Source organism: Triplophysa dalaica, chromosome 11 (genome assembly GCF_015846415.1).
Source record: "Triplophysa dalaica isolate WHDGS20190420 chromosome 11, ASM1584641v1, whole genome shotgun sequence".
NCBI classification, from domain to species: Eukaryota; Metazoa; Chordata; class Actinopteri; order Cypriniformes; family Nemacheilidae; genus Triplophysa; species Triplophysa dalaica.
Genome location: NC_079552.1, coordinates 17,013,925 through 17,029,909, shown reverse-complemented (window position 1 = coordinate 17,029,909; position 15,985 = coordinate 17,013,925). Strand labels below are relative to the sequence as shown.

Genomic DNA, 15,985 nt, shown 5'->3' with positions numbered 1-15,985 from the left:
GACTAATGTAATGCAATACTTAGTGGTTGTCCTGCATCATCAATAAACAAACTAGTTAGTTCAGAATTCTAACAAGGTCCAGAAAATACGATCACATAACCCCAGTTTTATAATCCCTTCACTGGTTACCCATTATGTATCGTATTGACTTTTAAGTTCTTATAATCATTTATAAAGACTTAAACGGTTTAGCCCCTAACTACATAACAAAGCTGCTACAACACATCATGCTCTCTTAAATATCAAAACACCTGATTTTTGATAACACCTAGAATAACTAAATCCATCAAAGGGGGAAGAGATTTTTCATATGTAGCACCTAAAATCTGGAATAGTCTTCCCAATACAATTCAAGGGTCCAACACACTACCAATTTAAATCTAGATTAAAGACACATCTTTCAGCCAAGCATTCTCTAAAGGCATAATAGGCAAAAAATTAATTATGAACAGCAGCAACCCTTATTATTATCTTTCTCCCTTTACTTTAAAAACCTTTGGCAAACTTTGCGCAAATTTACACAACGTTTTTATGTTTATGTTTTTTTAAATTGTGGTTTTGGCAAAATGTAAACAGCAAAATAGAATTTCAAACCTTATTGTTAGTTGAGATACTACAGATGGTCTCTGTGACATTAACAAATCGAACAGATATCCATTTACACTCAATATTTTTTATTAATAATATTAAGACAATGAAGCATTCACAAAGCACCAAGAGCGACAACTACAAGTGCATTGGCTGTAACAATAACAGGTTATGCGAAGAAAAACAAAGAAAATAGGCAGACAAGACAAACAAAAACACCAAAACTAAAATGTGAACATCTTGGTTTTCTACATACTCTTTCGTCGAGACATTAGATCTTTAAAGGAGACAATATGATGAAAAGGAACAGAGAAGAATATTTGGTGATACTTGTTTGATTAGATATGGGCTAGCCTGTGGCAGCTGGGAAGGCTGTTGTGATGGGTCAGAACGAAGAAGGCAAAATGACAACCATTAGCCCCTGTCATCATCAAGCCCTGTCAGCACAGCCACCACACACATACAGTAACCTACTGATACAAGCGTGCACGTTGAGAATTAAATTGACGTAAGATTGCAACCATGGTTACATCACACTCACTGTGTATTAGATATGATTTATGTAAAAATAATAATCTTGTTAAATGCTACTCTGCTTGCATTAAAATATTACTCAACCCCACAAATTTTGACACCAAAGTCGAAAAGATCTGGGACCTTATTTATAAATTATAATATTATCATTTCTACATGTACAACGGAAAAAAAAAAAAATCGCAATATGTGCATGAATTGAATTTTGTCCCGTTACATATATTTATAGATAGTGGAGCGCTTGTGGGTTTTTTTATGATTTGCAAACATGCATATAGGTATTAATTGCTTGTAGGAACATTTCTGAGAATATTTTGTGTTTACATTTAGGATCATTACATAAATAAAGCCCCAGAGGTTTACACATTGGCACTAAAAGAAAGCTGTGAGAGTACTAAACAGTTGGATTAGTAAGTTCAAGATCATTTACTGCCTTGCCCCATTCGGGAGCATATAGTGCATTATATAATTCACTCTAACTTAAACACAAAGTCAAATTCAAGACAATACTGTTTGTTATCATAGGGGCAAGAAATTCGACATTTAACAACTGTGGGTACATTTCAGTATGCGTGCAAGTACATTTGAGTATGTGTCAAGCAACATTTCACCGCATAAATTGCAAGCAGGGTCTACTTGACATGGTCATATGGTCAGTATGTGCTACAGTGGCTGACATAAGAGATTTCCCATGGGGAAAAGGGCAAAACACACCAGACTCCTCTGTATAGAGAAGCTGTTTCACAATTGTCCACTTGTTAACTATTAAAAGCCAAGAAAAAACGTCCCCGGGCCGTAAGCACAAGACGAGTTCACAGAAGTCTCATAAGACTCCTCACTGGCATCTTTGTTGCCTTCTGCCTACTGACTGTTGCGATTTTATGTCCCCTTTTTTAAATGCAATAAACCTTGCCTGAGTGACTGAAGAACACTGTGTTGGATTAAGTTTGATGTGTCATTTCCCTCGCAATACATTCTCTCAACTATTAACTAAATAACAGCTGCGGTTTCATACACGATGGCACCATGGTGTAGCGTTCAATGTTGCTCAATGGAGCACTGTGTGTTTTAGCCTCATGCTAATGCTAACTTTAGCGTAGCATGCCGACTAGACAAACAACCGGCTTTCTGCTTTCAGCTCTACATATCCAGAAAAGTGGGTGATGATGAGGATGTGGTCAGAACGGGGAGGAAGAGGAAAAACTGGAGCACTTCACTATTTTCACAGCATTAGGTAACACAGAGTGGTCCTTTTAGCAGGTGGTAAATTTAGAGGCTAACATATTAAATTTAGCCTGTGATTAGTGCGTGTAAGGCAGGGCGTAACTCTGCCAGGAGAGACGCGCTCATTGTGTAGTAGCAAAGAGTCCCAAATGACTTCTACCGTCTTTTAAAACACATTTTGAGTATAAATGCAACGGGTTTGTTCAGGCAGCGTTTAACGGACCTAAATAATTATGCTCGCTTTCTCTCATAATCGCATTCTGGAGGCTTTGACAATGTCTCAATGTTGGTGTAATGTGCCTGCAGTCATCTGATAATTTTTTTCAGTAGTGTTATTTATGTTTCCCTTAAAACCCTATTGAAAATACAGCATATGCTGATTAGGTAAGTTTTGAAGCAAGGTAGCTGGTTTGACATGGTTTAAGCTGGTCATGTGGTGGTCGTAAACTGGTTTCAAAATGGTCCCAAGCAGCTAGCTCCTCACTCAGGATTAAACCTGCTCATGACCAGCTAAGGATCATCACATGAGTGTAAAAAAGCTCAAACCAGCAACCATGCTTCATAACCAGCATATGCTGTTTTTTCAAAAGGGAAAGTACTATAGTTATAGTACAGTGATACAGGGTTTCATAAGTTAATAATAACAAGATACTTTGATAAATACCATGGTGGATGAGCTGATGTACTGTGATAATTATATGGCACACAATGACACTGAAGAATCAATTATATGCATGCACTAAAAAAGGGACCTTGGGACCAGATGGTCAAAATAATAAAACAGAGCATCATTTATTTGCAGACTGCATTTGCTTTGACATTTTGTTACCTAATAGAAATGGAAGTAACAATGCGTGTTTTTAAGTTGTCAATTAATTTTTGAGGCCCCTGTAAAAAAAATTTTTTTATATGACTTGAGGCTTTGAATCTGTGACCAAGTGCCTTATAGTGATGTGCTTTCTAGAAACTCAATGAAAAATGTAGTATTCCTGCTAAAGTCTTAAAATGACATCATCTGACATGTACCATTTCAAAGTTGACATATTATAAAACTGTACACAGAGCGTACAGTGTACACGTTGGAAGAAATGTTAAGGTGGATGTTTTGAGTTTTCAGTCAGGTTGTTCAAGTCGAAAATTTGAGAAAAAAGCCCAAAGACTAACAAAATGACTTCCTTTCAGCAAGATCCCGGACAGGTTCTGAAAACGTATTTAATTGCAGCTTTAAAAACAAGTGCGACTCGGGACATGATACATGAGCCATTGTGCTCAAATAACCAAATGTCATGGAGGATGATTATTCATGCACAATAACCTAAAGATGCACACCTTTGGTCGCTGATCACCAAACACCCTAATACTGCAAACTGTCCCGCGTGACACATATTATGCAACTTTTCTGCACAGGCTGACATCTTACTGGACTTCAAGAGCACACCAGTGCAATGCCAAACCTCTGATTTTATACAAGCATGATTTTGTTGGCCTAAATTGAAAGGTTTTGTTACTAAGGCCAAAGATTTACAAAAAGTTTTCAAACTTTTTTTTACAGTGTTCAGGGAATCTCAATCATTAGTGCACATAATTTTGACAAGGGAAGCATAACTGCTTTACAATGATTGAAAGTGCAACATCATCAGGTGGAACCAACCACACATAACGACAGAACCGGACATCAATCCAACAAACATTAAATATATACACAGTGATGGCATCTGTCTGTGTTTGAACTATATCTAAAGTGAAAACAATCAGGGAATCTATACATGTTTTAGATTACTATCTCTGTCCACTTTAGGTGGTTGCATATGTTGCCATGTTGGCTTAAATAAAGCCATACCGTATGCACAGGCTCGGTAAGAGATACTTCTCAACCGGCATCTACTTTGGGTGACTCATGCTGAGAATATAGGAGAACGAGGGGTTAAAACTGACATCTAATGCTTCAGGTCCATTAAAAGACAGACACAATATAATCCATTTATACGTATGCACTTAAGTCTATATGTCTTTGTGCGGTATACAGACATCAATTAAAGTGCCATTTTCGACTGTCACAGATAAAAATAGACAATAGTAAAATAGATTGTTTAAAACTAGGGTAATGCTGGGATATGACACTTCACGAGGTCCTAGTTTTAAATAACACCCTCTCTATCATATGGCACATGGTACTCTGCGCCTGTGTGCCCACTCTCTGTGGTTACTGGGTGAGAGTTAATGGTAGCATTTTACACGTAACTGCTCCCTCCTCTTTATGCAATTATGCCTTTCACTTCTGTCTGCCACCATTTTAAAAATAAAACATGCTTCGTGCTGGGAGGTGTGTGTCTTACTTTGACCCTGTGCATGTACACAGTGCTTAACAAGTGCTGCCTCAGGGAACTCGACACGTGCAGGAGGCCGAAGTATCGAGGAAGGTATTGCTGACAAATTAGCAATGACTTAGCAAATATACAGTTAATGCATCTAGATATTTAACATCAGGTTTTACAGACTAGCCGTTATTTCAAGGTATGAAGAGTTCCACAAATTAGTTGAATATATTTTAACACTGGACTAAGCTTATGCAGATTTGCTAAACAAGCAGGAGTCTACTTAATGTAATGCTTTTTTATACTGCTCAAAATAGTGCAAAACACTAGAAAAGAAAAAGCTGGGAGCATAAAGAGCAATGCTCAAGGCTTAAGCACATAAGCTAGCCTGATAACATGTACTGCTTTGCATCATACTTATGGATTCCATGTGTTGTATTAACAAAAATATTGGCGTGAGTTCATAACATCCTCCACTGCTGTGTGTCTTAAGCCAGATGTATGATGGATAATACGAGCCACACTTCTCTGGCAGCAGGGATCCTGCCTTCACTACATCTGCCTCGGTCAGGCACAAAGCCAGACCTCACTTGACCTTGAGTGGTGGCTCTCTTTCCAGCCAGCGTACCCGTACTTTCTGTTTGTAGTGATACTCCTTGAGGAAGTCTTGCACCGTTGGCGGCAGCGGCAGGGCACCAATGCCATCATAGGTGGTTTGTCTGCAGATGGCGGCTCGCGCCAGATGCTGAAGGCTAAAGGGTAAGGTCCTATGTAGGGGAGCAGTGAGAAGGGGCTCAAAGAACATACAGGCGCTGGGGTCTTTGTAGTGCTCCAGTAGGCCTGTAACGGTGGAAGAGTGGAAGACACAAGGGTCGTGCGCATCAAAGCTAAAGTTGTGATTCCATTGTTCAATGCGTGCATGCAGCGAACGATTGTAACGTCGAAAACTGACAGAAAACAGATAGTCCTCCTGGGCAGAGTCACGAAGCAGGAAAGTGCCTTCTGGTCGTCCATCCAGCAGTGCTTCTGCTTGGTACCGGTCCATCACTCCCCAATAACAGGGAAGTGCAGTTATGGCCTGTAGATCAGGCACCAAACAATGGATGTAGTCTATCTGCGTGTGGACCTTCCAAGGCCCCTGCTGTCTGGAGCAATGAGCATCCCCAGAGGCGTGCCTCTGTTTAGGTCTCCTTGTCTGTAAGCAGAGGGTTGTTGAGTCCTCCTCGGAGTCACAGTCGACAGAGTGGGCTGGCGTTGCCATACTCGCAGCAACCTGTGCGGCAATCCCGGACAAGCCTCCAGAAATAGAAGAGACTGTTCCCATACTCCTGCCCTCTCCAAGTCCTTCGCCAACACCAGGAGCCATCTTCGGTCCAAGTTTATAGACAGAAGAGCTCTGTGAAGTCGCCTCCAGTGTATGGATTTGCGCATTCGGAGGAGGGTCCACTCCTTCCTCTATGCTAAGCCTGCGTCTCTCACGGAGTCTCTCTTCCTCATCCTCTGGGGAGGGATGTGCTGAATCAAATGCATCCAAAAGAGCAGTTGAGGAATGAGGGCTGACCGGTGCCGTATGCTGCTTGATAAGGTGCCACTTGTTGGCCAAATCGGAACCAGGTGGAAAAGGGCACGTTTCTAACATCAGTTCAGTCAGGTGGATCTTCCGTTTAGAAGACACCGGACCTCTCGCAGATTGAGAGCGGTGGTGTGTGGGCAAGGGAAGACACAGGCCTACAGTATCTTTAAGTCGCTTGCGCAAGGAACGGGCACTAAGGCTGCGGCCACTGCTGCCAGCTCCTACAGAATCATTAATCTCTTGGATGGAGCTAATCCCATAGCGACGCTCCCTCCTGGCCGTACTTCCTCTTGAGCGCCCTGTTCGACTGTCAGCCTCAAGTGAACTTTGCGTTTTAGTTGAGCATGAATGCTTCTTTTTACCTCCCCAGGGAGCATGACGCGAGTAGGAGTCCCTACGCACATGAGGGCCCCTCCGTGCATCCTCGCTGTCTTTGTCAATAGAGATTTCAACAATCTGGGGAATATCTGCAACACAGTTATGGCCTCTGCGACCTCCAGTTACCACTGGGAGAGGTGACAAGCTTCGTGAGGGGGTGGAAGACCTAGTTCCACTGGGTTCACTTGCTCGTGCTCCTCTTCTTGAGTCTACCACACAGAGGACACGATTGACATCCTGGCTACACAAATTGGACTCTGAGCCATCGGTGTGGAAGAGAGCTTGGCATCGATTCCTGAGGTTACCCCACATCTTGCCAACTTTCTCCATAGATTGGAGACCTGTCAGGAAAACAGACACAATGAATTAGTGATTAAAATATATTTCATGGATACAAGCTCCAATGCAGTGCAGATGACTCAATGATAACGATTACAATAGAATAAAACACTATTCTGAAAGGAATATAGTGTGTGAATATGTTAAACTCAAAATGGACTTGTTTCACATATTACAACTTGCACATATATAAAACTGTTTGCAATTGAATACAGTTATTTTAATGAAAATCTGCACAACAATACATTTTATTTAGCCTGTCTCTTGTGTTTTTGTTTTCCGAAGAGCATTCTAGGTGCTTTAATGAAAGCAAGGCAAGCTTTTTTCACAGTGGTGTTTATCGCTAATTTCTTTGTTTACAAATGTTCAAAATCCAAAATTTCTTATAGGCTTGATTTTGAATCCTAGGTGTAAAGATTGAAGTGGGTGTAGTACAAGGTAGTAGTACAGTTAGCACAGAGTTGCCAGGCAGACATGCAAGAACACAAGGCTGTGGCTATAAATGAACCGAGAGATCTGCTCCCAGATGATCTACTGGTATGTACTGTATTACTGAGCCAGTCTGGACCTGACCAAGAACTTTCACTGTCATGGCAGCAGACATACACAGACACATGTTAAATCACACAAAAGAGAGTTACAACAAGACGGCCTCGTGAATGGGGGGGTGGTGGTTGTGCTGGTTGTGCTGGTGAAGAGACCGTATAGACAGACGTAGAGGGTGAGCCTGTCTGTGAGGGGTTTTTTTGTCCGTTCTGTTCCCGTTTTTGACTAAGAGAAAGTGCTGATCTTGTTTTTTCAATGTGGTTGAGCTGCACAAATTATGCAAAATTGAGGCCATCCGGAGATCACGCACAGATCTTGCCATAATAAGAACAGAGTACATGGGTCAAAGACGTTAAGATGTCCCCATCATAAAAAATTGAAAAGTGATTTTGTCTCCATAGGAAGCACATTAAATGCAAGTAAAACTTGTTGGAGAATAAAATTTTATGGAAATAATTGTCATTCAGTGTAACAATATTTATGTACAAACTCAAACAACATGCTTATTCAGACTTGTACGTATTACAGTATATAAATGAATAAGGGAGCATATTACATGTTACTGTGCTTTAAATTAGTAAAAAAAATAAAAAAAAGGAAAATTACAACTAATAAGCATTTGGGGTGAAAGTTATTAGTCTTTAATGTGTCATTTATTGATTTTTGTTGTAAATATGCCTGACATGATGGTTCAACTGAATGACATCTTAGTCTTCTGTAAATCAGGGAAATATTTAGGATATTTATTTTTTGCTCGGAAAAACAAGAATGCAATTAAACAGAACGTCTGTGTACTGAGCATATACAATTTTATTTTTAAACACATACTTATACATGCACGTATTTAAGAAATATATAAAAGAAAAAATAATAAACTTTTATATAAAATCTAAATCATTGGTAAATGCAGATATATAAATAAATGTTATGTGTATGTTTTTGTGTTTATAAATACAAAATTATATGAACAGTACACAGTAATATATTATGTAAACACAAACTTTTATTCCGCATGCAACTAATTGTTTAACAGCCTTAAAACAAATCAAACATTCAATCTCATGGATTTTTAATAGACCCCAGAGTCTATTAAAGCAACTCTAAAAGTAGGTAGATAGATTAAATCAAATGTTCCTTGATAACTTTCATATCTAAATCATGTCTACACTACAATGATCATCAGTGGAAAGAAGTTAGAACAGGAACTGCAGTGTTTCATTTAGTAACATAAAAAAGTGAGATTTCAGTATGAATAGTTATTCAACACGTTATAGCATGCGTGAGTTTCCAGGTGTTTTCTCCAAGCATTTTGCAACAGTTTTTTACAGATTTACGTTGTCTCAATTTTTTCTCTGTCTTCATGTAATCCTAGACTGACTCGTGATGGATCAGATCTTTGTGTGGCTGGGCTATACCATCTGCTGTAAGATTTCTTGTTCTTACAGAGAATTTGTTTCATTTTCTTTTCATGTATGAAAACTTGTTTCAATATAAGAAATGACACACTAAGGCAAATAAACACATAATCAAAACCACATTTTTGTAGTAAAACAACTAATGTGCCTTAGACTTTTGTGCTCTACTGTATACTGACCCACTCGTAACTACCTTATGATAAAATGAATTAAATTGGATCTAAATGACCACATAATGATACAATGCATTGCAATAATAATGTCTTAATGTTTCTTAATATCTCTCATAAATTAAGATGTTTGGAAAAAAAGAAAAAGAAATGTCTGGCCACTTAACTTTTACAACAGGAAGAACCTTTGAACAATAACTCTACTCTATGAATTAAAGTAGAGGTGCACCGATTGAGAGGCCAGAAACCGGAATCGGCCGGCTTTCGTATGATGGACCGTGACCGGTGACTGGCCGGTCAGTCTATAACGTCATATAACGTCACAGCTGTCAGTATACTCCAAGACGCAAGTAAACATGTAAACGTCTGTTCGCGGCGGCTGTCTTTCACGGCTGATTTACACTCTTGGTGGTTCCACCGAACTGCGCGAGTCTCCACGCGTTCACGCACACACATCATGTAGTGCACAGACAGAGAGATGTACAATTTTTGACTGTCTAGTATTTCATCGTTCGTTGCTCCGTCTACTTCGGGTATGTACTACATGCTAACTGTGATGCTAAACTCTGACACATGCTAAACTCATGTTGAAGTCGTTGACCACGTGTAAAACAAATTCCACTCAACCTAATTGATTGTCATACGTTAAAAATATGGTAATTTCACGGAGGTAAAATTACATTCAAAACGACTTCTACATAAAACATGAATAAATCAACCAATATTTGTGATATATATCTGATTGAGTTCCTTACACAAAAAGGGCAAATACATATACATCTTTAGCGTAGAATTCACTCATAAGATGTTTTACTTCTTATTGAACTTGCAGCTAAAATCAATCCACTTCTTTTACTTTTTTTACTTCAGACCGAAGATAAAGACAAGTTATTTTACATTTCAGACAAAACAAAATAAAGCAATGTTAGTTTCATAAACAGAAACAGACAAGAATAAAGTTGAATTGACTTGTGAGATGAGTACTAAAATGAAAAAGGTAAATTAAGTGTTAAAAGTTATATTTTATTATTTATAATTATTTTCAGTCACAGAGTTTATTTAAGAGTTATTTGGGCAATGGGAGATTCAGTAATTTAACGCAGGTTGGACAATTCAGGGAAATTGTAAATAACATAAAAATATTATAAAAAATGTGCATTGAAGAAACTGTAATGTTTTTTTTATATACTGTCAATTATATATTTTATAAAATCGGAAATGGCAAAGAAAATTGCAATCGGTGCATCTCTAAATTAAAGGGGCCATATGGCGCGAACACACGTTTTTCTGTGTCTTTGGTGTGTTATAAGCCCATTCATGTATTAGACACGTAAAATTGCAAAAACTAAGTGTCGGAACAAAAGATGCATTCTATCTAAAAACGAATGCTCACACAGACCTGCCTGAAACTCTTGGTGTAACCACACCCCCACAAATATACGTAATTTTGTGGTATGATTTGACTAAGACCGCTCAAATGTATATGCATGTAAGGTGGGTGTACCAGTCAGTGAACTTTGTAAAAAATCTATGCATTTTTAGAGAGGCGGGGCAAAGAGGAGATACAAACACGCACGGTATGTGAAAAATACAGTGGTTTTGAACCTTAAATCGGTCGATTAGTTACACTTAGTGACACTTACCGTAAGTGTACGGTATACACATTGCATTACATCTAAAACAAACAATAATATATAATAATATAATAATATTAGTTTTACCTGTGTCATTTGACCCCTTTCAGAAAGACCAAACCAATGCCAATGCACAAACCATAATAAAACTTACATCTACAGTATCCAGAAATACAGTATCACCTACTTATATATATAAAAAAAAAATCATCTTACAAGTTTACCTGCACTGTTAAAATAAATAATGTATTGCAGTCCTTGAGCTTACCAATCTTCATTGCTCTGTATGTGTTAAGCTTTTGAGAAGCCCTAAATGACTTTGAAAATGCCATGGAAGGCATGTGGGATGCTGGGAAGTGAGTTACATAAGACTTAAGAAACACTGACACACTAAGATAGGGTTTTGGACTGAACCCTATCCAGCACTCCATGCACAAGTGTTTTAAGCTATCCAATTATTCAGTCTCACCCCAACCACAACTATGCAAGTTAAAGTGTTCATGCACCAAGATGTTGATCTTAGTCAAACACACATTTACAAACTGGTAATCGTGAGACTTAAAATAGCACGAATTGTGCTCGCAGCACTGTTCACATAACAGATATACACTGGATATGATGTGACATGGATACTTTTATTTCTCACGCTCCTCTTTCAACCTCCACCGTTCTCGCCTCCAGACACATCTCTAATGCACCGCAGTATCAGATGCATCAGCCTCTTTTTTCCATGCCAGTTGGCATTTTTTTCCTTGACTATGCAAACCACTTTCACAAAAACCTACAGCTTTGGATTTCAAGAAAGAACGTAATGAGAGGCATTTATCTGTGAACATTCCTTATGTAAAGCAGAATGTTTTAAGCACGTATTTTTGACCTGAAAGCTTTCCTGTAGCTTAACTGGTAAAGCACAAATTCCCAAGAATTATTCAAGAAAGCAAAATAATAAAAACGTAGTTTCCTTTTCTGCCAGTTAATGAGGGCAAAGATGTGGAATGGTCAGAACTGGATTACCTCTGTTAACGTTTGGTTAATGTTTGCCTTGTGAAAGTTCTCCTCAAAAACTCCTAATTAGACAGTTACATTGTGATAGTCTGTCATCTCTTAAAAACTGCTCTCTCACCGATGATAAAGTGCAGAAAGGCATGAGAGTTCCCTAGAATTACCCACAATGAGTAGTCCAGGGTAGAGCTCAAGCACATCATTATCGGACCAGCAGTGTTGGATGTGAAACTCCTCTAGTGTAGCTCTCTCTCAAAAAGGCACCAACGGTGTGGGTCATGTACACAGGGTATAAATAAAGTGTCAGACTAAGAGATGTGTGTGATTGACTGTTATAAGATCAGTCAACTCATACAGCCCATATCCTCCTCAACTGGGATCATTCCAGATGACCATCAGTGGGGGTGGACACTGTCCAAAAGAGCAGCACCAAGGTCCTCTATGGCTGCGTCCAAATACCTCCACTTGCGCTCTTGGCCACTTGAGAGCGCGTGCGTGCGACCGGAAATAAGATCGCAAGACTGTCAAATGTCTTAAAAACGCCAGAGTGCAGTGCCCTTAACACACACTTAACCCACACTATCTTTAATACTGCTTCGGAGCGGTATTCAGGGCTAAGTGTATCCCATCACGCATCATGTTCTGGATATTTTTTGCTCTGGTCTTGCGAGATGTTGCGGAAAGCTTTCCAGTGTAAGGTATACAACTACTTTTTAAGATTATATCTACTTTTTTATGTTTGGCTAACATGCGTTTTATTTTATTTTGCTTTTTGGGTAAAGCTTCTTTGATACAATACAAATAAACCACTGCAAAAGTAAATCTGACCTGACTATATAATTAGATATTACATAAAGTAGCGTACTCTCACACAATTTATGGGTGACAACTCCAGAGTTATGTATTTTGTAAAACTGCTTTTTATCACATAATTAGAAACAACACATTCATTAACGTTATATGTTTGGAGTGGACTTGCTAAGTTTGTCCCATCGGGTTAGAAATACTACATGCTCACTTGGGATCTTCACACCCACAAGAACTCTACGGCCAAAAACAGGAAATACGTCATGAGAGTAGACAAGTGGTCAAGTGCAAAGACCACAAGTGGGGGTATTTGGACGCAGCCTCCATCACCCTCTATTCATGTGGCACAATGGAGAAGGACGATTGGATGGAAGGGCCATGAGGAATTTACAGACAGCTCAGAAAATCCAGGTTTAAGCAATTGCTTACAATGTAAAATATACACACGCCATTACCCTACTTTTGAGTATATACAAAAAAAACTCAGTGTATTTTAAGATAATGTCTATACATGAATACATTCATGAAAATCCTTTCTCGATAGGCTACACATGACTGTTAAATAGAGCAATGTGTGGAAAGTGTATGTGAACACTACACTAAGAAATCAATAAAGGGAGAGAATTTCAAAGAAAACGGTGCAAAAACTCTTATGGTTGATGTAGAGATGTCTAAAAGGCACAAATGTGAGCAGATAAAATGGATGGTGAAAATGAACACAACCCATATGTATTTTGATTAGTGTTATATACATTTACACTAAAAGACAATGCTACTGTATATATTTTATAAGATGGCTTACTCAAGCTATTTTAGTCCACATCCTGAAACTCAAACCAGAAAATAGAAAAATTTTGAGAAATTGAGGCCATCGGCAAATGTTGAATGTTTGATAAAACTCAAAAGTCCTACTTCTTATATAAAATGAGTTGTCAAACACAGAGGTACACACAAAAGAGAAGAACTGTAAAAGCATTATAAAGTTAGACTACGACTGCTTAAGCAGCTCCATATTACACAGAAAATATCCTTCGCAGTTTCACTCGGTTAGACACGCCTATTCTCATGGGGTCCAGATGAGTGGCCTGGCTTTTGGACAACATTTAGGGCCGGAAGTGTGTTCTTTTTCCCCCAAAAAAAACAATCAAGGAAAGGTTATTTGTGTAATCTCACTTTCGGAGTTTAGCCGAGATATGGAAAATAAATCATTTATAGCTATAATAGTTAAATCTGTTGTAATGGAGTTGTAACTAACACGACTAACAACTGTGATAATGTACAGTTGATTCTGAAAGCCACACACTTGACTTTTTCCATATCTTTCAGTCAACATCAAGGAAAGTGCCAAATACTTCAAATCGAATTGAATACCATGTCAAATATGAAAAAGATATGTTACTGCAAAAGCCAAATGCACTTTTCCATCTCTAAACATACTAAAATAAAATGTGGCAAACGTAAATATATGACGTATATTAATTAGACAGCATATAGGACCCGAGTGATATCAGCTGTCAACAAACCACATGCTGCCGATAAGGAAGCAAACCATCTGACTGCTCTGAACTAGATTTAATAATCGGCACTGAGAAAGTTTGCACGGCAACGTCCGCGAGAACACACTCGCAAATGTAATGTAACATAATGCACGCTCCCCACGCAAACAGTTCTCGACAGTAAATTACACTCATGCATTGCATAACTGTCCGAAACATGCTTACACTATTATTCCAAAAGCATTAATTCGTGCGTGCGAAGCTGAAAATCTGATTTTATTGGATGAATCGACTTTTCAAGAGCATTTTAAGGGCCGAACGGGCTAAACTTTCCGCAACGCGTGAGTGATCTGAGCAGCGTGGAGAGGAGAGTGGAGAGGAGAGCGAGGATGTTGGAATGTTACATTGTACCGTTCGCAGAGGGGAGACATTGTGACATCGCTCGCGTTCCGTTACATTAAATCCCGTTAGTTCACGGGCTGGCGGCTTAACCCAAACGCGTAAAATCAGAACGAAACAAAGCGTGTTATAATATTTAAAGCAAACCGCATTACACTCCGTAAAGAGGACAAGGCAAACGGGCGTACTTACCTCTTGAATTTTTGAGTATTACTTCGCAGCCGTCTTTTGTCTACAAAAGATGTCTTTTGAAAGGTGTTAAACTAGCTGTTCCACATACACTCAATCTCGGCGAATGAATTACAAGTAAGAAAGCATATCGGCTCATTCCTGAGGCTGGTTATTATAAAGCAGAGGCAGAGTTGAATCCCACATCACTCGGAACGGCAACATAATCCAAGGCCATATATATGCCGCCTCGCTACCGTGCGAGCCCGTACGTCTTCTCGACAGCCCGCTTTGCGCACCCGTTCAAAGGCGTGAAGAAGAGGCCGATAATGCGAAATCGCAGGCGGGTTGTGACTGGCGGAGTGCAGGGAGACGCAGAACGAGAACGCACTTCCGACGGATCGGGGGAGTGACGGGCGTCGTACTCGTCCAATGAGAGCGCGGGTTGAGAGAGCGTTGCCTCGGTTGCCACCCTGAAAACGTGGAGATTCGAGATAATGCGTGAGTGCCAAGAGATGAATGATTAATGATTATATTCAATCAAACAAAGTAGCCATCTGTTGCCTTTAACGGTGTGTGCTTGCGTACGTGCGTGTGCGTGTTTATCTTAACAATAAGGGGGTTATCTATAATGACAATTAGTGCACAGTACTATATACAATCGTAATTGTATATATTACATACAACAAACCATGTTCTATGGTATATTAGCTAGATTTATTTATTTATAATGTTCACAAGTTCATAAATTAAAATTAAAAATATTATTTATAGATATATGCATATACATATCAAATATGTGTATATGTAAATACTAATAATAAATAAATATACTCCTGAATCAGAATTAAGAAAGAAACACATTATCTTGGCTTACAAGTATAGACTATACTGTATATGGGTAGATGTGTAGATTTGCTGCTGTGTAGTTACATGTAAATTATGTGTAATTTGTTGTATTCTGGTGTAAAACTTGTACAGAAATGTTTAATGTGTTAATGTGTACAAGAAATGTCTGTCATACAGCCATGTTGGTCGGAACGGCACCCAAGTTTTTCACTCACTGTTGCATCTGTGTATATGGTTGAGTGACAATAAAGAGATTTTATTTTATTTTATTTGTAAATGTGTCTCATGTGGTGTGACAGCAAAAGTTTAGATTTTTTTTATATTAAAGATAAAATATTAATAATACAATTAGTAATTGTATGTAACTAAATATTTGTTTTCTGAATTTTTGATATGTACACAACATTATTTCTTCACTTCATACATGTAGTTTGATGCATCTATGCAAATGTATTGATTAAGTGATGATAGTATTTTAAAATACTTTCAAATCCAATCTGATGCACACAAATGATTGTGACATAAGATCACATGTACTGCAAATGATT

At 38.6% G+C, this 15,985-nt stretch overlaps 1 protein-coding gene across 1 annotated transcript; it reads right to left on the bottom strand.

The window, feature by feature from the left end:
- Positions 1–657: 657 nt before the first annotated feature.
- Positions 658–15,189, bottom strand: socs5b (suppressor of cytokine signaling 5b). Its single transcript, XM_056760737.1, has 2 exons — positions 14,613–15,189; positions 658–6,953 (listed from the first exon to the last, which is right to left on the bottom strand). The coding sequence occupies exon 2, from the start codon at positions 6,940–6,942 to the stop codon at positions 5,248–5,250; it is 1,695 nt and encodes a 564-aa protein (XP_056616715.1). The 5' UTR covers positions 6,943–6,953; positions 14,613–15,189; the 3' UTR covers positions 658–5,247.
- Positions 15,190–15,985: the final 796 nt, after the last annotated feature.